This window comes from Apteryx mantelli, chromosome 17, assembly GCF_036417845.1.
Source record: "Apteryx mantelli isolate bAptMan1 chromosome 17, bAptMan1.hap1, whole genome shotgun sequence".
NCBI lineage: Eukaryota > Metazoa > Chordata > Aves > Apterygiformes > Apterygidae > Apteryx > Apteryx mantelli.
This window is the reverse complement of record NC_089994.1, coordinates 9,005,882-9,027,179: the sequence shown is the minus strand read 5'-3', so window position 1 is coordinate 9,027,179 and position 21,298 is coordinate 9,005,882. Positions and strand designations below refer to the sequence as shown.

Sequence of the window (21,298 nt, the reverse complement as noted above, 5' to 3'; positions counted from 1 at the left end):
GATGTAGGGCCTAATGCGACATTTGCTGAAGAGACTGAACATAAAACTCGGTACTGATAGACTGGCCACATGGTATTCATAGCTGATTACTTGGTTTTGAAGTCAGTTGTCCACTTGGCAGTCTTAAGTTGGAATGTGGCGTGACTTCTAGAGTGAGAGAAGTTGGTTAGACTTTTTGCCTTGAAAATGCTTTGCCGTGAAAATGCTTTATGACAAATGATGGTTGCTTACTCAGTTTTGTTGCACAAAATACAGGAGGCAAAGCTCACGGACCAGCTTCCTCTGATCATTGTCTGTGATCGATTTGACTTTGTTCATGACCTGGTGCTCTACTTATATCGCAATAACCTGCAGAAGTATATAGAGATCTATGTACAGAAGGTAAGGAGAATTCAGTTTTAAACTCTTGGTCTTTCCTTCCTTAGAAAGGAAGCTAACTAAAGCAGGATGTGCAGCATCTCAGTTGTAGGCTCATCTTGTTGTAGGCTCTTCACTGAGCTTTTGTCTGCTACAAACAAACCTACAAGTATAGTCTTTCCTGGAATTTGTGTACAAATGGGGTTAGTGCCTTGAAAAATACTCTGGTTTAAAGCATAGCTAACTAAAAACTTACTTCCCCCAATAAGGAGAGCTAGGGGTAGGTTAATAATGGTGGTAATAACTAATTTTGATGGTGGCTTGTTCTAGGTGAATCCCAGCCGTATACCAGCTGTGGTTGGAGGGCTTCTTGATGTGGATTGTTCTGAAGATGTCATTAAGAACTTGATCATGGTGGTTAGAGGGCAGTTTTCAACAGATGAGCTGGTGGCTGAAGTGGAAAAAAGAAACCGGTAACAAAAAAATCCATATGTTAGACCCTAGTATCAAGATTTCTTGAACATGGTATATACCGAAATTGAATTGCCTGCAGTTCTGTTGAATGATACAATACTGGTTGATCTATACTTTTCTACAGTAAAGCAGGGTGTAACTCCTGTATGCAGCTTAGACTTTTCTAGCAAGTCTTCTGATTACTTGGGCTATATAGGAATGCCTGACAACACTGCATGGTGAATAATGCAGCTTTTGAACTCTGAGTTCTTGTACAGCTCATCCATGGGATGTGACTGTTCTGTCTTGATAGTAAACCTGGATAAAACTACTGTCTTTGCAGTCTCATTGTAGGTACGTGGCAGCTTGTGTAATTAGTTTGTAGTTAACTGTGAAATGAACAAATAGCTTTAAGAGCTGCCTAATAGAACGGGAGTTGAAAGGCAAGATAACAAAACTTAGTGGTATCTGCTACCTTCCCTGACTTTAAACTACAGACTTGGCACCACTCATTTAAGACCTATTAAAAATCAGTATCTGGTTTTCCATCTGCTTTTGAGTCTGACTAGCAGACCTTCTTGAAGGGAAGGCTGGGGACTAATGGATAGTTGTCAAGTGTGCCTCTTCTGATTTGTAAACCTAAAATGTTTCCTTCTTCAAAGGCTTAAGTTGCTGTTGCCATGGCTTGAATCAAGAATTCATGAAGGCTGTGAAGAACCTGCCACTCATAATGCCTTGGCCAAAATCTACATTGACAGTAATAATAATCCAGAGCGGTTCCTTCGTGAGAATCCTTACTATGACAGCCGTGTAGTAGGCAAATATTGTGAAAAGAGAGACCCTCATCTGGCCTGCGTTGCTTATGAAAGGGGGCAGTGTGATCTGGAACTCATAAAGGTTAGCAAAACTACATTCATAAACATGTTATAGTTCTTGCTACCTAAAGCAGAAGCCTAACCAGCTATTTGTCTAACACTTGCAGAATCCTGTCTTGTAGTCTCACTTGGAAATTGAGGTAGGCAGGATTGGCCTACAGGGAGACAATAACTTATATGCTAACCAGAGGAACTCTTATGCTATGTCAGAACTAAAAATTATGTAGCTCTACAGCTTTAAGGTACCATTCATGTCTTTCATCCACTAACTCTGCTCAAAGTTAGATCAAGTGTACTGGGCCCAAATGATTAATGTGTTAACTTGGTAAACCTTTGTTAACTTAAGTTTTTTGACAAGCCTTGAACACTTGGTCAGAGCAGAAGGGGCAGGTCATCATCTACTCTGACCCTGCAATAGGAAAAGAAGCTTCCTTGAAACTTCTGGTTGAAAATAGAAAGAAAGATGAAATTTTTCCGCATTGTAGTTGACCCTTAGAGTTGCTCAGATACTTGATTAGAAATGAGGAAAATAGGTGTTGACAGTCAAACTGCACACACTTGTTCAGATAGCATTCCTCTCCTATCTTAAGCTTGTTGATTCCTAGAACCTCCCTCAGAAGTTCAAGGGCAAGTCAAATTCGCAGGGTTCTCCAAACACATCCTAGTCTCAAACTGGACACCAGAATTCAATGTCAGATTGCAATGCCTGTAGCTGCTATGAAAGAAAACATTCTGCCTCCTCCCTGCGCTTTTATACTAGTATATGCAAAGAATGTCAGCTGTGCAGGGGTAAGAGGGGTAGCTTGTTTTTTGTCCTGTTTAAAGGCAGTAAATGCTGTTTCCTGGCAGTGCCCTCCATGTGGGTGTTAGAATATGGCATAATCTAGACTTGCCACTGAAAGTGGATGACTTCCCAGACTGAAGAAACTATTTTTCAAGCAGTAAATCCTCTGTAGCTGTAAAATTTAAATCAAGAGCTGGCTAAGTTCAGCCTGTTTCTTATTTCAGGTTACAAAGGTAGCTCTGAATTGTGGTTTCACTAGGAGATTTTGCTAGGATAGGTTTTAGCATTCTGGTTAACTGTAAAAACCTGACGGTACCAATTTCTTCCTTGATCTGATGCCGTGAAGAAGTGTTTCTGTTTATGGAGGAAAGATCTTCCTCATGTAAGAACTATTCTTAAGACACTGTTTCCCCCTAGAAAAGGGCTCAAGTCTTCAACTAGATAACTAATAGATGTAGTAATTATAAAGCAAAGTTGTGAGACTACCAGGCTATTCCTAATAATCTGCTTACAGCAAAGTACTTGAGATTCCAAGAGCTAATTCTGATACTAATAGAACATGACCTGTTAGTAGAAAACAGAATAGGCCTTCAGGATTCTACTCTTCTAGTTGGTAGTTTGAAGTCAGTGGCACTAATAGGATCATAACTCATAACTCTTCCTTGCTGTCCTCCTATGGGAGATTCCACACTTAATCTGCACCCTTAAGCTTAATATTTTAACAGGGGAAATGCAGCCATCTGCTACTCTGAACACTTCTAGTCCAAAGCTAATGACATCAGATATGTAACTTGTTTCTAGCTTTAAACTCAGCGCCTTCCTTAAAAGTTACTACTTAACACTGCCCAAGCAAGTGGCTCCCTTTCTAGGTTTAAAACTTAAGTTCTTCAGGCTTCTGCAGGTCTTCACTTCAAACAGAAGCAAATAGTTACTGTGAAGCTACTGTCACAGTATTTGTCTCAGGCAAAATCAAGAGAAGCTATAGCAACTCTGCTGGAGACCTTCTCCATGAGCCTTCCAGATCAGAGGTTGGGTAAGAACTTGTCTGTGGTATTTAGCAATGGTCAGCAACTAGTTCTAGTCAGTCTATTAGACTGATTCATAGTTGGCTAAACCTGTCTTGTGGTACTAGCCCTTAATATTTAATTCTGGTGTTCATAACTCTCTCCTCCTTCAGGTCTGCAACGAGAACTCTCTGTTTAAGAGTGAGGCTCGCTATCTGGTACGCAGGAAGGATCCTGAGCTCTGGGCAAATGTACTGGAGGAAAACAATCCATTTAGGCGGCAGCTTATTGACCAGGTACAATGCAAAGGCTAAAGACTAGACTCTATCAATATGAGGAGACCTCAGATTGACTAAAACCATTCTGGGAAGTTAAGGACCTGTCTTCTCCCTGAGGTCCCTTGAGGCCCTATCTCAACCGTACAGCAACTGTTAAGAGTTTGAGTGGCAAGTGACTCTGACCTTTATGGTCATAGTTATCAGTAAGGTATTCTTGCTGTGTCCCATAGAGGGACCCACCTCTAGTGAATATTCTCCTTAGGCAGATCAGGGCATGAGTTTAATACCTGTAGTCAGCACAGAAATAGTTCTTCCTTGCTGACTATGACTAACTACTTTTGAAATTCTGAAGCCTTAATTTGTAGCTTGCCAGAATATGTCGGCAACTATTGTATTTGGGGTGAACGCTTAGTCCTATCTGAATTCTAGGTTGTCCAAACAGCTTTATCAGAGACACAGGATCCGGAGGAGGTTTCTGTTACTGTGAAGGCTTTCATGACTGCTGACCTGCCTAATGAATTGATTGAGTTATTGGAAAAGATTGTCTTGGATAATTCTGTATTCAGTGAACACAGGTAAGAAGCAAGTGCCCACAAGCTTAGCCTATTCAGTGTCTGTTTAGGTTTTCAAGTGACCCAAGTTATTCTTGTGCCTATTGGTTCTGTGGCCTAAGCACTATGAAAAGTAGCTGTGTACAGTCAGGTAAAAAAGCAGAATTTGAGGAACTCTGCTTTTAAGAGCAGAACTGGTTCATGCTATTCAGTTTGCAGCCATGTGTCGAAAGGAAGGAATACTGGTACTGGCAAGCAATTTCCTTATTGAGGGCAAATAGCAATACTCATCAACTTGGGTTTGAAAGGTCTCTGCTAGCAATAGCAAGCAGGTGTATGCGGCTCTTGTTGCATGTACAATACATGTCACTTAAGTAGTGCACGGTAACACCTGCTTATAACATGCATCTTGTTCACCAAAGGAATCTCCAGAATCTGCTGATCCTGACTGCCATTAAGGCTGACCGCACTCGTGTGATGGAATACATCAATCGACTTGATAACTATGATGCCCCAGATATTGCAAACATTGCTATCAGCAATGAGCTATATGAAGAAGCCTTTGCTATATTCAGAAAATTTGATGTTAATACTTCAGCAATCCAGGTGAGGCATAGTTCCTTCCTAAAGGCGTAGAATGCTAGTAATAAAGAGAATGGGAGGAAGTGTACTATTACGCTGATTCTTCAGGAGTAACTGGTACTTGAGAGAGGCTTAAGAGAACAGTTCCTGTGTGTTATCAAGTTGGGAGAAGTGGGAGTACATGCAAGAGTAGCAATATAGACTCAAAATAGTGACTTCAGAGACTTGCCTGTTTAAAGGCATCAAAAGATTCCAGTGTGTATTGATACAACTTGATGTGTGTGCAGTGAGTGTGGTTCAGAGTGACTACCTTGGAGACTCATAACTGAAAAGCACAGGAGAAGCAAACACAAGCCTGTCATTGCCTTGAGGCCAGCATATTGACCTCTGTAAGGCAGGGGAGAAACTGTAGTGACAAGAGTTTCATTCTCAGAGTCCCTTGGGCTGAAAGGACTGTTCTAAAAGCAGTTAGCTTCATATTTCTTGCATAGTAACAAGCCTATGCTCTCAAAGGTAGTAGAACTCTGTTAGAAGGCAATATTATAACCGTTTTATTTTTAACTTGCAACTTCATTTCAAACAGGTGCTGATTGAGCACATTGGCAATTTAGACCGTGCCTATGAATTTGCAGAGAGATGCAATGAACCAGCGGTATGGAGCCAGTTAGCCAGAGCACAGCTTCAGAAGGACTTAGTGAAGGAAGCCATTGACTCCTATATAAAGGCAGATGATCCATCTGCCTACATGGAAGTTGTTCAAGCAGCTAATAAAAATGGTAAGACAAAGCATCCTCAAACTTAAATTGCTTGGATGTGAGCTGGGTTACTGAATCTACCTTGAGCAGGAGGAATTCTTGGGACTCCTGCATTCTCAGTGTCAGCCTAAACTGAAGTAGTCCATGGAGTGGTTGAGGCAAAGTTTAATGTGATTAATGTCAACACGCTTATTGTCTGTTGGTACACCAAAGACTTTCATGCAGAGATCCTTTGGACTGCTCTGGTCTAAAATACAACTAAAGATAAGTTTAGATTTAGCAAGTGTGTAGCAGAATTGCTTGGCAACTGAATTGTAGGGTAGTAGCAAGAAGTTAAACCTCACATGAAGGTGGCTGTGTTCTTACGTAAGGAGTTTCTTAACTCTGAGTATAATTTAGTAGCATGGAGGAGGAAATCTTTGAGTGAAATAGCCAGAACTGTTTCTAAGGTGGGTGAGGAGACCAATACAGAATGGTTAAATAGAAGATCATAAATATCTCTTCTTTCTTCAAGATAACTGGGAGGACCTAGTCAAATTCTTACAGATGGCCAGGAAGAAGGCTAGAGAGTCTTATGTAGAGACTGAACTTATTTTTGCTTTGGCAAAAACCAATCGTCTCTCAGAACTGGAAGAGTTTATTAGTGGCCCTAATAACGCCCATATACAACAGGTATGTCTTGATCGCACTTTCAGTTTATGACTAGCTTCCCAGTGCTGGTTGACTCTTGATTCTTGCTGTTCTTGTTTATGTTGGGTTCCTAATCCAGGTTGGTGATCGCTGTTATGAAGAAGGGATGTATGAAGCAGCAAAACTACTCTATAACAATGTATCTAACTTTGCTCGCCTGGCATCTACCTTGGTGCACCTCGGAGAGTACCAGGCAGCAGTGGACAGTGGCCGCAAAGCCAATAGCACAAGGACTTGGAAGGAGGTAACCTAAACTCATGTTTAATGGTCTGCAGATTGTGCTCTGGTGTTGCTTTCAAGTATATTGCTTTTGAGCATAATTGGACTCCTTTGCTCTGTAAGTAACACAGGAATTAAGAACAGTTATTCATAACTGTCTACACTGGTCTCTGATAGTAGCTTGCTTACTGTTTCTGGCTGTAGAATATGTTTCTTCCATAAGCTGTCGTCTTGCCCAAGGTTAATTTCAGAACAGTGTAAAACAAATAGCAGAGGCTTTAATTCTAGAACAAGCATTATAGTAATACCTATTTGGAACTGTACATAACCCTTGAATTTGGTGAAATTCACTAATCAACTTCCTTTCCTTTAATATAAGGAGACTAAGCATTGAAGTATTCTCCTGTGAACTGACTACTTTGCTAACTCTCATTATAGGTATGTTTTGCCTGTGTGGACGGAAAGGAATTCCGCTTGGCACAGATCTGTGGCTTACACATAGTAATCCATGCTGATGAACTTGAAGAGCTGATTAGTTATTATCAGGTTAGATCACTGTCAATGTCCTAGAAAACTTTATTAGCAGATACAAGCATGCTGTCTAAAGTTAACTGGTCATAGCTAAAACCTGATACCCTATAAGGCTGATCCTGGAGGACTACTGAAGTGAATTGGATTCATTACTCCGTCTCCACTTCTTACTAGTAAAGGGAAGGGTGATAGCTTTCACTATCTCTTGTTTTACCATTCTATTGCTTTATTGGAATCCAGAGTCTTACAAAATTAAGCTCTTAAGTTCAACAAGCTTTTCTGTTCAAATAAGTGAATATACTTTTTAGAATGCTTTAATGCAAGTTGGCTGTAAATTTGAGATTAATCCTTCTCTTCCTAACATCCAGGATCGTGGCTACTTTGAAGAACTGATTGCCCTTTTGGAAGCTGCTTTGGGTCTAGAGCGTGCTCACATGGGAATGTTTACTGAACTTGCCATCTTGTACTCCAAATTCAAGCCTCAGAAAATGAGGGAACATCTGGAGCTCTTCTGGTCTAGAGTTAATATTCCAAAGGTATGCAGCAAGGTAACTACACTGCAGGTGAAGTGGGGAAGCTGTCAGTGAATCAAGCTGACTGATTCCTTGTCTTATCAGGTGCTCAGAGCTGCAGAACAGGCTCATCTCTGGGCAGAACTTGTATTCCTCTATGACAAATATGAGGAGTATGACAATGCAATAATTACAATGATGAATCATCCCACTGATGCTTGGAAAGAAGGGCAGTTTAAAGACATAATTGCCAAGGTAAGTATCTGGTTAACTGAAGCAGCTGCTGAAAGTTGTGTGGTTTGTTCTTTTTTCTTTTTAAGAATAAAGGCAAAAACACACAACAGAACCTGCTTTTAGAAATTGAGTTTGCTTAAACTACTGCCAGTTTTCTTGCTATACTTAAAACAGAACTTCTAATTAGGTTTAACACAAGAATTAAGATCTAATCTTGGACCCTTTGTTTTCTGTTGTGCAGCACACTCTACTGAGTGGCAGCAGCTGGCACAGAATGTTTTCAGGGACTGATCATAGGTCACAAGCAAGAGGCGTAACCTCCTTAATACCTTTTGAGCTGTCTTAGTCCAAGGCTGTAACAGCTCTTGAAAGATCTTTGCAAATGCTTCTAATTATTTCAGTGGAAGAATTAGCCTGGTCTGTCCCATGTACGCAGTGGAGAATAGTGGCTTGATGAATAGTTTAGATAGGAAACATGTTCATATTTTGGAATCTTATTGATCTTATGGGCTACAAGGCAACAACTCAAAAGACTGGTTGTAAGACTACAGCCTCTGCTGGCTTTAGGAGTTCAACAAATGGTCACATTAACTCTAACTCTAGTGGGCTCCCTGTGCCAGAATCCCTTAACTGTGGATGGGTTAGAATTGGTTTGGACTACTCCTAGTAGCAGATGATACAAGACACAGCCTTAACATTGAACAAGAAATCTGTGTGAGAAATGTATGTATTACACTTCTGGCCTTTAGAAGAAAGCTTAAGCTTTTATTTAAGAGTCAGATAAACTGTAGTGTGAGTTAAGTGATCCAATCTAAGCACCTTAAACTCGTCTGCATTTGAAGTACTAACTAATGTCTGACCATACAGGTGGCCAATGTGGAGCTGTACTACAAAGCCTTGCAGTTCTACTTGGACTACAAACCTTTGCTGATCAATGATCTTCTGCTTGTATTATCTCCACGACTGGACCACACCAGGACAGTCAATTTTTTCTCCAAGGTGTGTTTGGGGCATAGTTGATGAACAAGAAATCCTTTCTCGCATGTTAGGACACTTCAGTCTCTGGCTGGAGAAAGGGACTGACCTCTGTTAGGTGGCTCTGCCTCCAGTATAAAGCACTGAGAAGCAGCTCAATCCCAGCTTGATGTGGGAGATGCTGAAAGAGTTAACAGTATCCTAGGCCAATTATGCTGTTGTACTTCTGGACATATAAAATAGCTTGTCTGCAGGTCTGAAGGGTACTGACAGCAAGCACTTACCATTTCTTATTACAAGAGTTATACCTGCTTCAGGAGTACTGAGTGTTTGAATTGCTATACTTAATCTCATGCTGGAAACATCTTAATTCCAGGTTAATCAGCTACTTCTAGTAAAGCCTTATCTGCGTTCAGTCCAGAACCACAACAACAAAGGAGTTAATGAAGCTCTAAACAACCTTCTAACAGAGGAGGAGGACTACCAGGTGAGCCCCACAAAAAAATACTGTAGACCTGAGGTTTGCTGTTCTTTCTTCAACAAAGAGGCCATAAGCTTGGTTGCTCTCCAACTGACATGGTGTAAGACCCTTCAGTAGAAGGGAACTTCTGCAGTGCAACTGTAGTGAGAGTGTAATCAAAGGATTTTAGGAGGGTGTGGAAGGCTTGGGTCACAGTGTGATAATCTTCAAACAAAGTAGATAGCACAATTATTTCTCTCAGAACAACAAACTTCATGTAAAGGTAAATGTAAAGTACATATTCCATAGTGGGCAATGCTTTTATAAACAAACTTGCCTCTGGCCCCATTGGCTTCTATTTGGAAGCCATCCTTTCTGGCTTCTAAAGGATTAGCTTTTCTATTCTGCCAAGTGAAGTTAGTATGACCGAGTAGCATCTTGCTGTGTCAAAAATCTTCTTTTGCAGTGATGCACCAAATATGCAGGGGAAACAAGATGTAGCTATAGCGTCAACATCCAGTTGGCAGAACCTAAATGCTTGTGTACCATGCTTGGATGCTTCTCTGCTGTAGTTCTCACCTACTACCATCTGGAAGCATGTGTAATGATTCTTTTTGAAACAGGGTTTGAGAGCTTCCATTGATGCCTATGACAACTTTGATAACATAACATTGGCTCAGCGTCTGGAAAAGCATGAACTAATTGAGTTTAGGCGTATTGCAGCATACTTGTATAAGGGTAACAACCGCTGGAAGCAAAGTGTGGAGCTATGCAAAAAAGATCGTCTGTATAAGGTGAGTTAATGCTGCCTTTTCTCCCTTTGGTTTAAAAAAATGCAGGGAATGAATTTACTAGAAGTGTCTGATCTATAAAGCATAAGTTTCCTTAAAACTGAATGTCTTCTGTTCATTTCAAATCCAGACTTCCAGTTTTCCTTAAACTTCAGGTGGAGGGCTAAGAGGAAGTAGAATCTTAGAGCAGAATAGCTTGCAATTTCAAATGTGTATCTTAAAGCCAGTTTCAAAACATTATCCTATACTCAGATGAGAGATTAGTCTATAGCCATAGGTGGCATCTGGTCAGTTTTCTCAATGTGGAACAATCTCCATAGGACTGAAGTTTTATGGCTGGTAGGGTAGAGATGAAATATGAATACAGCAGTCTTAGTCCTCAAGCATGTACTGAGTTTGCATGGGGCAATTCTTGACTACTTTGTAGAAGAGCTGGCGAATAGTCTTCTGTCATGCCACAGACCAAACAGCTGATGTAGTGATTTCTTCTGCCCTGAATAACCCTTAATACCTAATGGTGAGGTAGCTGGGATACTAGAAGAATTGTTTATCTTCTCTGCTACAAAACTAAGCAAAATTTCACTGGGCTGCTTTACTTAAGGGAAGCCTGTTGGATAATGTTAATACAAGCATCTGGATTGCCTCAAAACGAGAGGGTTAACTGAGTGTGTATACTGTACCTTGGCTCCTGCACACATGTGTGGTCATGTGAAAGATTAACTTCATAGTTTGCAAAATGCCTGGCTTATCTAGCCAGCAGTGAAATGCACATGACATAGAGCAAGGAGCTGACAGGCAAGGGTCAAGCTTAACTGTTGTCCCTTTCTGTAGGATGCTATGCAGTATGCTGCAGAGTCCAAAGATGCAGAACTAGCTGAGAAGCTGCTTCAGTGGTTCCTGGAAGAAGGCAAGCAGGAGTGCTTTGCAGCCTGCCTCTTCACATGTTACGACTTGCTGCACCCAGATGTAGTCCTTGAGTTGGCATGGAGGCATAACATCATGGACTTTGCAATGCCTTATTTCATCCAAGTGATGAGAGAGTACCTTACCAAAGTGAGTATTGCACAGGCTGAAAAGTGAAGGCTTTTAGTCTGCTAGATGATTAGCATTATGCCAACCAGGTAAAGCTCTTTTAATGTGTTTGGAATACCATTATTCCTCAGACTAAGTCTTCTGTGGAGTTTTGTGGGTTTAATCACTTGAAGTTAGCTAGCTAAACTTCAAATAGATGCTTTAGGACTTGCAAGGGGAATAGTTAAACCTTAGCCTTTAATAATGGATATAGGCAACTGTGCTTTTTAGAGCTGCTCCATAGTTGAAGCTGAATACTTAAAAGCAAGGACTACCTGCGTTACTCCTTACTTGCTGTAAGTATTGAAAGTACTCTCTATTCTCTTGTTATAGAGAAATATAGCTTTTAAGTAACTAATACTATACACTATTCCTACATCAGCCTTAGGAACTGATTGTTGGAAACGAGGTTTTCGTGGAAAACAACTTTAGATACATAGTCTAGCTGTACAATACTTATAGCTAGTCTAAATTCTGGAAGAGGGAGAGGTTCTAATCATGTGTGTTCCTGAAATGCTTGTCTCAAACAGCTTAAGATCTAAAACTCTTTAGATCTTTCCTTAGAAGGCTTTAGGTTTGTATAGGATATCACAGTAAGAACTTTCTTGAAGCTAGTGATCTAAAGTGACTGCTTCAGCTTGCCTGTAATCAGTCATGTTAAGTATTCCCCTCTGAATTTTCTTGCAGGTTGATGGGCTGTTCTATAAGGTGACACTCTGATTTCAAACTCTGTGTTCATTTGTGTCCCTCAATATCCTAGGATTCTGTTACAGGAATCTAGCTGTAGCTTCTGCCAGAAGAGCAGTATAACTTAGCTCTAACTCATTTCCTGTTCACTTTCTAATGCTAAAAGGGTAACTGTTCACAAACAACTTGAAAATCCAACCAGACTCTGCTGTCCTTCATGGGAAACAGAAGCCAGTGATTGAGAAAGACATGACCATTTGGGCTCCTGATCACTGTACTGCAGATACCTTGTGGCAGTGAGGATGTGGTTCAGGAGTAAACAAAAGCAGTTGCCACATAACATGAAGTGTTCTGAGTGTAAATTCATGATTATGCTGCAAATTACTGAAGCAGTCTTGCAGGCATGGTGAGTCTGTCTGAAAAGTAACAAAGCTTCTGTAGAAGATTTGCTTCTTAGTGTGATGAAAGTACTTGCACAGATCTTAAATTCATCCTCATATTCTGCTGAGGAGATGAGACTTGGGTCTAAGATCATGTTTTTTAAACTGTTGGTTGGATTTACAGGTTATCACATGTTCTAAATACAGAAGGAAAATCTGCATGGTGAAAGCGGTTTACAGCAAAACTAATTTAGTTTATGAAATTAACTACAAAACATGGAATTAGTGAATGGGTTTTTATAAATGTGGTACGTCTAAAACTTTGTCATGTAACTAACTTCAAAGGCACAAAAGAATAGACTACTTCATCAACAGTGTGTGCTTCTTCCAGAACTTATTCATCTTTCTCTTATGCATAAACCAAAGGTGTTTAAGCGTAGAATAGCCCCTGTCCCAGAACAGTCCAGGCACAAAGTGTGTTAGCACTCACTTGGCAATCTTTAAAACTTCACTTTAGGCAGCAAGTCAGAGATGTCTACCCTTTACTAGATAGCCGCTCATGTCCCTTCTTCAGGGGCATCTGCTCTTGGTGTGCTTGCTCATTCTCCAACAGAGGGAGTAATAGCACTTTCTGTTCCCTATTTCTTCTTAATGCTCTAGGGGCAGTAAAGAGGAAAATCTAATCCAGGAGAGAGTGGCAATCCTAGGTCATAACTAAAACAATGTAAGCTAGTTTAACTGTTAGCTTCCAGTTGCTTTGATTCATAGTAGTATGGATAGTTTTAGTAACATCCATATTTACTGTTATTCTGGAAAGCTGTTAACCTAACAGCTTTCAAGTGAACCAGTAGCTTGGGTGGCAGTCCCAAGAAGTACTGCACTTGAAATTCGTGATCTCTCTCATCTATGTTTGACAGCTACTATTTATTCCCACTCTAAAGCAATTGGGAGGGCAGTTTACAGCATAGCAGAATGCAGACTTTCATGGTCCCCAGCCTGCACTAACAAAGGGGACACCTGATAGCTCAGGTACCTGGCATGAAAAGCTTTCACATGATGGTACAGTTTCTAGGCAAAGCCTTCATACATCTCCTGTTCACTTCAATGTAGGTGGATAAACTTGATGCTTCTGAAAGCCTAAGAAAAGAAGAGGAACAAGTAGCTGAACCCACTCCAATAGTATTTGGTAGGTGAAAGACTTGGTTTTAATTGATTAGCTATTGTCACTCTGGTCTCTCTTCATGGAGGTAACTTAATGACTGCCTCCAGTCAAAGCAGGCCGGTTTCCGCTAGCTAATAAGATGGTTGTGTCTGTGCTAGATGAACTGTACAAGTTGCTGAAGTGACATCTCACTCTTACAGTACTTCTACTCTTCAAAGTGTTGCTCCTCTTACATAGCTCAGAATTCTAGCTTAGGAATAGCTTTTCAGTATGGTGACAGGAGAGGGGGCATCGCAGTGTGCACGACCTCAGAAATAATTTAAAGAGCATGCTAATTCCTCCTGGTATTTCTTTCTAAGAGGAATGTGTCTGCTTTCTGCTCTTCCAAGTAGAAAAGCAGACTGGCTTTCTAGCTCATCCATTTTAAGACATATGTAGCCAAAAACATGGCTGTCCTCAAGTGTACTGCTATTTTAGAAGCCCTTCTGAAGAGACATTCTGCTAACAAGCACCTAGAAGTGGCTGGTAAGGGAAGGATGTGACTGGTTCACTGTCTAATGTAAATGTTAACCTGAATTTAACATATGCATGAGGCATGTGTGCTCCTAGCAATGAAGACAAATCTTTCAAGAGTTATGTTCAAGCCTTTTGTGTTTACTTAACTAATAGCTTGAGTTGCTTTACTTGTCAGTTCTGACCATGCATGATTTAAACAGTATCAGTTTGTTTGGCTTTCAATATAGTCTCTTCAAAACAAGCCACATTAATCATGCGCTCAAGATCAGTTGAGTACTCATCTGAAATATGCCTTGCTTTCTTAGTTTTCTGGTGGCAAGAGCAGATGGCCTTGGTGCCCACTCCATGTGGCGCATGTTGACTTATAGTGTAACATGCTAGTATATGCTTGCACAGTAGCTGGTTTTAGCTAAAGCCTCTTAATCCTGTCCCATAGTACTGCTAGTGTTAGGAAAGCCTGGGTTCTTAAACTAACTTTCTTTTTCTCATGCTTTTCTAGGCCAGCAGTTGATGTTGACAGCAGGCCCCAGTGCAGTACCTCCCCAGGCAAACTTCCCATATGGATACACAGCGCCAGGATTCACCCAGCCGCCTGTTTATGGTTTCAATATGTAACTAGCTCTCTGACAGGCCTTCGCTGTCTCTGTTCTCTTCCTTCCCGTCCCTTTTTTAACTTCTCCGAGAAGTGTACAATGGTTCTAAGGCACAGATGACCCTCTGTTGGCTGAACACTTGCTGCCCTGCTCAGTGAGGAGACTTCAACGGATGCCTGTTACTGTTATTTATTGATTATTGTCCGGTTACATTTCAACCTCTGAAAGGCAGCTTTTGTTAATGACATTGTGAGACTCTTGTCTGAAGTTAAGGCACTATTTCACTAACTCATATAGCAATAACTGCTTGAGGCCAGGGGGAAGAGAGCATTTTTTTCTTTTGCAAAGCCCATTGAAGGCAGCTGGGAAAATGCCTGGCACCAAGTTGTTAAAGCTTTAGCTGAAGCTACTGAAGTAGCAGGGATGTCAACAATTCAGTGAAGCGTCTCCTTAACGATGAATTGTTGAAAGCTTGTGTACATCTGACTACCCCATTTTGTTTGCAGTCTTATGTACAAAAGAAAATGGGCTTTCTAATATTTGTGCTCTGAATGTTTAGAGGAATATTGGGAAAGTTTTCTTTTCTGGACAGTGCTGTTGGGGTTCAGGTGGAGTCTGTTCTATATTTTCTGGAGTAGATCTGAGACTTAAAGAAAATAAATCTTCTCATACCAGAGAGCAAACATTTCCCAGATCCTTTTTGTTTAACAAGAGGAGAGCATGTTACTTGTTGACTTTAAATGGTACTAAAGAAAATCTCAGCTCTGTGTGGCAAGCAAACATTGGAGCGTGCATGGGCTGCCGAAGTACTAGAGATGCAAGAGCACAGTGTCAGGGTTGGGGAGGGGGGACTTGCTGCTAAAATATTGAGGCAGTAGGGAGGGCCGTAATCCTGACTTTTTATTTGCACCTTTAACTGGTTCTGGCAATGGCTTCCTGCCACACCATGTTCTGACTCTTTCTGGCGGGCAGAGTCAGCACCATCTGACTTAACAGGGTGCTGTGACTCAGTTTTGCTATGCTACAGTAGTATCAATAGCCTGTTCACCACCCACCTCTTTCTTTGAGAATGCCAACAGGGATGTATTATTACTTTGTGCCACTCTTCAAATACATGTATCATTAACATTTTATGTACTTAGATAACAATGTATAATTTATGGTTATGAATCTTGTGCTAATCATGAATATTATAAAAGTCCAACTATAAATGTAAAACTGCAGTATCCACTGTGTGGTTCTAGTCTTAATATCTTGGGGATGGGAACTGGTCAGTAGTAATGCACTACCAGCTTTCTTAATGTGATAGCTAAGGGTGCCAGGCAGGAAAGGGGACACTTGTCCAAAGCATCTAGCATGGACTGCTTAGCAATTAATTTAAAAAGGAGTTGCAGTCTCTTCCCTGGATGCATCAGCACAGCTTGTCATGTGACTCCTTCCTGCAGCGTACCCTGCACATGCTTTCATGACTTCACTCACACAACTGGAAAAGTGCAAGCTCAGTGTTGTGGTGGGGGAGATGCTTCAGTCTTCTCCACTAGAACATGTTAATATAGCAGTAGTAGTGGTAAGCTACACCTTCCATACTGAATTCTACTTTAACAGGGCAAAACATCTTTAAATGCCAACCAGTAGAAACAGGTTGTGAAATCAGTAAGAGCAGACTATGCCTTGGCACAGTTCTAAGAGTATATTGTCACTTCTGTCATATAGGGCAGTGACCAAGAGGTGCCATATCCACTTTCCTAATACAAGTCAGGGTTTTCTTGGTGTTGATATAGCATACTAACCTTGGTTTTGTACCCATCAGTGTTCAGTGGCTCAGCTTGGAATACTGAGCAGCTAATAAGTGCAAGCAAACCTATACTCTGTCCAGACTTACTCCTAGCAGGAATTAGCCAGATAATACACTGCTACTTACAGTTTGCAAACAGATCCTTGTGTGTCAACAGGAATTTGGGTGGGCAGCTGGAACTGAAGACCAGCTCTAGGGTTAGCTGGTGGGATGGCTATGGGAGTTTCCTTCCTTTCACACAGAAAACTCGCTGTGACTTTATAGCCGCAATTACAGGCTGAGAGTGGAATACAGTAAACTGCTCGATCAAATACTAGAATGTCTTATGACCAGTAGAGAACTGAGCTAATCTGAGGATCCTTAATAGCTTCAGTCTAGAAATCTAATTACAGGAATAAAATGGAGTTCTCAATGCAAGGCTTACCTTAGTTACTCTCGTGGTATCTTAGGCCCTTGCTAAGCGTAATGGCTTTTGTGAATTTGGTGATCTACTTGCATTCTAAAACGTATCTAGAAACACATTCCCTGAACAAGCTCTTGCATAACAGAGTACTTCACTATCTGATTCTCAATTAAGTCATTCTCAGCAGGAAATAACCCCTCTTTAAGATTAAGTGGAGGGCTTGATCCAGTTTATGAAGTTGTAGTGTCCATCCAAGTTTTCAAAACTTAGATAAGATTGTCTTGTGGAAAACCTCCTTTAAAACTGCGTTTCTTGCTGATTCTCACCAGTGTAGTAAAATTGGGGTAGTGCTATAATGTTGAAGGGTCTGTTCATGCAGAACTCGCTGCAGAGTGCAGGATCTGGTGACTAACTTCTGGGCTCATGCTACTGTCAAATAGTAACTTGCTTGTACATGATTTTACATGCACATGCTTTTCCTGTGAGAAGCAAACGATGGATTTCCCTCTGTAGCTCTTGTCAGCCCTCACTGGGGTTTCCTCCAGTCTGGCAGACTGGGGCATCAGAGATGACAAGCACTTCACAGGCATTGCCATGCAGCTGCTTTAGGGGCTCTAAGCTAGGTAGAAACTGATCTCTCAACAAATGACTGCAGGGACGTGTGCTGATCTTGGCCTAAAATTCTGACCTGTGTTCAGGCACTCAGTCTGTTAGTGCATGAGCACCTTACACTATCCTTTGTTCCCTTGCATCTTTAAAGGTTACCAGTGTCTTTTGGTACAAACACTAAGTGAAAGGGTAGGGGAGGAAGAATGTCTAACAAACAGCTACTGTTGGAAGCAAAATTCCCATCTAGGCTGCTGCTGTCTGCTCTGTTGGGCCGGATGAGCCAGCCCTGTAAATTCAGGAAGAATGCATCGCAGCGGTAAGTTCTGCTTCTTATCATCAATAAAGTTGTGGTATTTTAAGATTTGTATTTCCCTTTCTTTAGGGCTATACAATGAAGTGGTAATAGAGCAGAGGAAAATGCTTGTAAGTGTTTTTGCTGCTTAAGAAATAAGAGAATTCTAGGCAGCTGAAGCCTGTTCAAGTTGGTACTAATTATGGGGGTAATATGGGCAAAAGTAGTAACCCTAAGGTTTTTTGCAATTACACTACTGGAAGCTGGCACTTAGCATGACATGGATCCCTTATTAAGGCTGTATAAAATAGGAAGCAACTTTTTTTTCCTAGCAAAACCAGTAACAATTATTCAGAAGTATAAAACATTTTTCCTGTGTTTCTTGAACTTTAAACAGACAAGCCAATCATTCATTGTCTGATGTCCACTGAGTTAAATGAGTGTGGATAAATTTGTACTTTGTCACATGTGATATACTTGGGCAAAGCTGTTTATTAAAACAAGCTACTGCATAGTTAATGTTTATGCTTCAGTGTGAAACATTTTAATTGGCAGGCTAGAACTTAGCCACTGAGAAACTAATAGTGTGATTAAAATAGCATGACAGTGGGTCCAATTTGTACTGAAAAACCTTTGAGAGGCTAGAAAACTTACAAATTTTGGAACATGTAGCACTGCATGTGCCAAGTTCCCATAACAAGCAGTTTAGACAGTGTGTATACCACCTTGTGATGGAGCGTGTTTCTTATCTGTAGGATTTGTTCCAGTGTTTCAGAGTTCTTCACGTTCCCTTGTGTATACTTTGGCTTGTCACTTCTGTTTCCAGTCTGAGTGCATTTGTTTTTTGTTTTGCAGCACATCCTGAGTGTTTCAATCTCACTTGTTCTCACAAAGTGAAATTGGAGCATCTTGAATTTGTGATAAAATGTTATCAAACAGAACTGAAAAATGCTTAATGACATGAGCGCTTTGTAACACTGGTGTATAATTAAGTTGTGGTATGCAGAGTGAATTAGTACTTGCTATAGCAACCTGCAGGTGCGGCAGTCCAGCTTAGTGGATTTGGAATCTTTTTATTCTTTTACACTTTTTACTTCAGCAAACATTCAGCCTTCAAAAACTTGGTCGCTATTATAGCGGTTTTGTTCTTCAATGCTGCTTGTACTCTGTGGGCATCTTTCCAAGGGTAAGGACGGATCCTGGCTCATGCTTTACTAGCAAAATGCTGCAAAATTCTTAGCATAGGTGTGTTTCAGTCTAGGTCTCTGCTTCTAGAGCCTTTTAGGCCTTTCTGGAAAGTATCAGAAATCATCAGATTTTTTTCAAGCTAAAATACACAGCAGTATTGCCAGCTTTTAAGCATTAAAATCATAATCTGAAATATAATCTGTGAAGGGTAAGTCTTGTTTTTCTTCTCTGTGTTTGAATTTAAAAAATGAGTCAAATTCGGAGTTTTTTCAGTCATGTGTTCTCCTGCATGGCTTGATAACTTGATGAGAATTTTTTTTGCCTTGTCTGCTGTTTTTATCAAGACTTTAAAATCTCTTAATCTAAAAAGCTGTATTTTTCTTTTTTTTTTCCCCCCCTCCTGCTAATGATTATAAAAGGAAAAAATTAAAGTCACCTGGTATGTCCTTTTCCTCAGGTCTCCAATATTATCCAGAGCACAAATTCCCAAAGTCCTGGTTCTCCAGATGGGAAGTTAGAAGTGAGTTCGGGTGAGGACAGGGCGGTTATTAAGTCTCTAGATAGCTTTCCTTTTGGATGATGCTTCCTCTTTTCAGAGGTAGGGGGTGGGGAAATGGCCTCGTATATGGTAGATCGCTATCTGGGCTTGTCAACTTGAATAGTTTCTTTTAGTAATATATCATGCTGTGAGGAAAACATGACCATGCTCTAAATGCTGTAAACACTGTATGTAGTATGTGGTTTTCAATTATTTTCTGAGTTGCATCAGGCACACTCAAAATGTTAATGTAATGGGGACTTCTTTTGGGCTCTTACTAGAAACCTTGGAGCCTGTGTGGAGTTTTAAGCCACAGGTGTGGAGTTAAAGCTTTAGAGAATCAGTGCTGGTGATCTTGGTGAATACTCCTGAGCATCAACGGGAGCTCTTTCTGCATGCATGCTCAAGTGGGAATCATGCAAGTTGTTTTGGAATAGCATCATCTTTGTCATAGTCATTGTGGCTCCTGCTGCTCGCAGCTGAAGCTGGTGGAGCAGTGACTCAGAAATCCTAAATATGATCTCTTCTCCCTTGAAGCCAGTCTGTTATGCGTAAAGGAACCATTTGTTCTCTTGGGGAACCTGAGAAGTAATAAGTTTCCTTATCACACCATAAGACCCCAAGTAGTGTGGATTAGTAAGAAAGGTTTGCAACAGTTGATGTCTGGAAAACACTTCTTGACCAATTCTGATATCAGTGGAGCTGTTTTTCCAGTGAGATGGAGAGGTTCTTTCTGATTCAAGGATATGTGATATGAAGTTATCTGTCCTATATTAACTGCTTATGATGGTCCTTGAAACCAGGGTGTGCTGCAGGGTGCATGCAAGCAGTGCCAATAATAAAGGAAATTTGGGGGGGGGGGGAGAGGGATGGGCAGAGGAGCAAACAAGTTGGAACTGATCAAGTGTGGTCATTGTCTATGTGCTTTCTAGGATCATCGAAGGCTCTGACTGCAATCAGCGTTTATGTGTGTTTAAAAAAAAAAAAAAACAAACCTTGTGAAAGCCACAAAGGGAAAGTTTTCATTCTGGTTGCTTTTATCCTGAGTAGTAGTTCTTAATCCTCTGATTGCTAGGCTCCGGAGGGATGACATGAGGTGTGCAGGCTACAATAGCACTTGACTGTATTTAAAATTTTTTATCTGTTTCTATGGCAGCAGGAACAAGTGCCAGCCACCAGCAATAGAAATGGGTTCAGGTTGTCAGATGGTTGTTTCCATGAAAATTTCTGGATCCAGAGCAGTGAGATACAGGACTTGATAACCTGTCCATAACAGTAGTTGCCCTTTTATGCATTGACCACCCTGTCCCTCAGAGATGCTCTTGACCTTTCAAGTCTGATCAAGTCTTTACTTGCATTTAAGTCATTTAAGGGATTTAAAACATACCTTTTGCAACCTCTAGTATTTCAGAGGTTGCTTATTCTCCTTGGATGGTCTTCTCCTTCAGTCTTTCCGCTGACAAATGCTGTTAGCAGCTTCTTGGAGGTCAAATTGTGATGGCTTGTAATCTGCCATGTGATTAAATATGAATAATCCTTTTCCTGTTCAGCAAAGTAAGCACCATTGTTTATCCCATTGAGACCGATGAGAATTAAGCATGTGCTGAAGTATTTTCTTGGACAGGGATGAGACTGTGCGCAGGTCTTGCTGACCTGATGATTTGGGAACCTGTAACAGCCAGTGTTTGCCATGAAGGTAATCATTGCCTCGGAGCAGCAGTATACACATCTTCTAGCACGCATGAATATACTATGGTAATTGCATGGAAGGACAAGTTAGTGAGGTGTTGCAGACGTTAATCAGAAATCTGCAGGCATTTCCATTTGTTTGCTATCTTTAAAAGGATTTATCTTATTTTTTGCAATCCAAGTACTGTTAACCAGATCACTGATTAGCTGCCCCGTATCTATGAATAGGACTGAATGTTCGTTCCTTCCTGTTCTCTTTATTCCTCTTACGCCTCAAGTGGCTGCTGTGAGCTCCAGATAAGCTGAGTACCAGGATGAGAGCAA

The 21,298-nt window shown here is 40.8% G+C and overlaps 1 protein-coding gene across 2 annotated transcripts in view; it reads left to right on the top strand.

Annotated features, from left to right (window-relative positions):
- CLTCL1 (clathrin heavy chain like 1) overlaps window positions 1-15,687 on the top strand; it is a 37,865-nt gene extending 22,178 nt beyond the window's left edge. For both annotated transcript variants that reach the window (XM_067306867.1, XM_067306866.1), the window contains 18 exons: window positions 256-381; window positions 688-830; window positions 1,473-1,707; window positions 3,647-3,769; window positions 4,181-4,326; window positions 4,725-4,908; window positions 5,468-5,660; window positions 6,154-6,311; window positions 6,409-6,573; window positions 6,987-7,094; window positions 7,448-7,615; window positions 7,697-7,846; window positions 8,693-8,824; window positions 9,177-9,287; window positions 9,884-10,054; window positions 10,883-11,104; window positions 13,300-13,375; window positions 14,367-15,687. In XM_067306867.1, the coding sequence (XP_067162968.1) occupies window positions 256-381; window positions 688-830; window positions 1,473-1,707; window positions 3,647-3,769; window positions 4,181-4,326; window positions 4,725-4,908; window positions 5,468-5,660; window positions 6,154-6,311; window positions 6,409-6,573; window positions 6,987-7,094; window positions 7,448-7,615; window positions 7,697-7,846; window positions 8,693-8,824; window positions 9,177-9,287; window positions 9,884-10,054; window positions 10,883-11,104; window positions 13,300-13,375; window positions 14,367-14,482 (2,727 nt within the window). In that variant the 3' untranslated portion in view covers window positions 14,483-15,687. The remainder of the gene's footprint in view (window positions 1-255; window positions 382-687; window positions 831-1,472; window positions 1,708-3,646; window positions 3,770-4,180; window positions 4,327-4,724; window positions 4,909-5,467; window positions 5,661-6,153; window positions 6,312-6,408; window positions 6,574-6,986; window positions 7,095-7,447; window positions 7,616-7,696; window positions 7,847-8,692; window positions 8,825-9,176; window positions 9,288-9,883; window positions 10,055-10,882; window positions 11,105-13,299; window positions 13,376-14,366) is intronic.
- The last annotated feature ends 5,611 nt before the right edge of the window (window positions 15,688-21,298 follow it).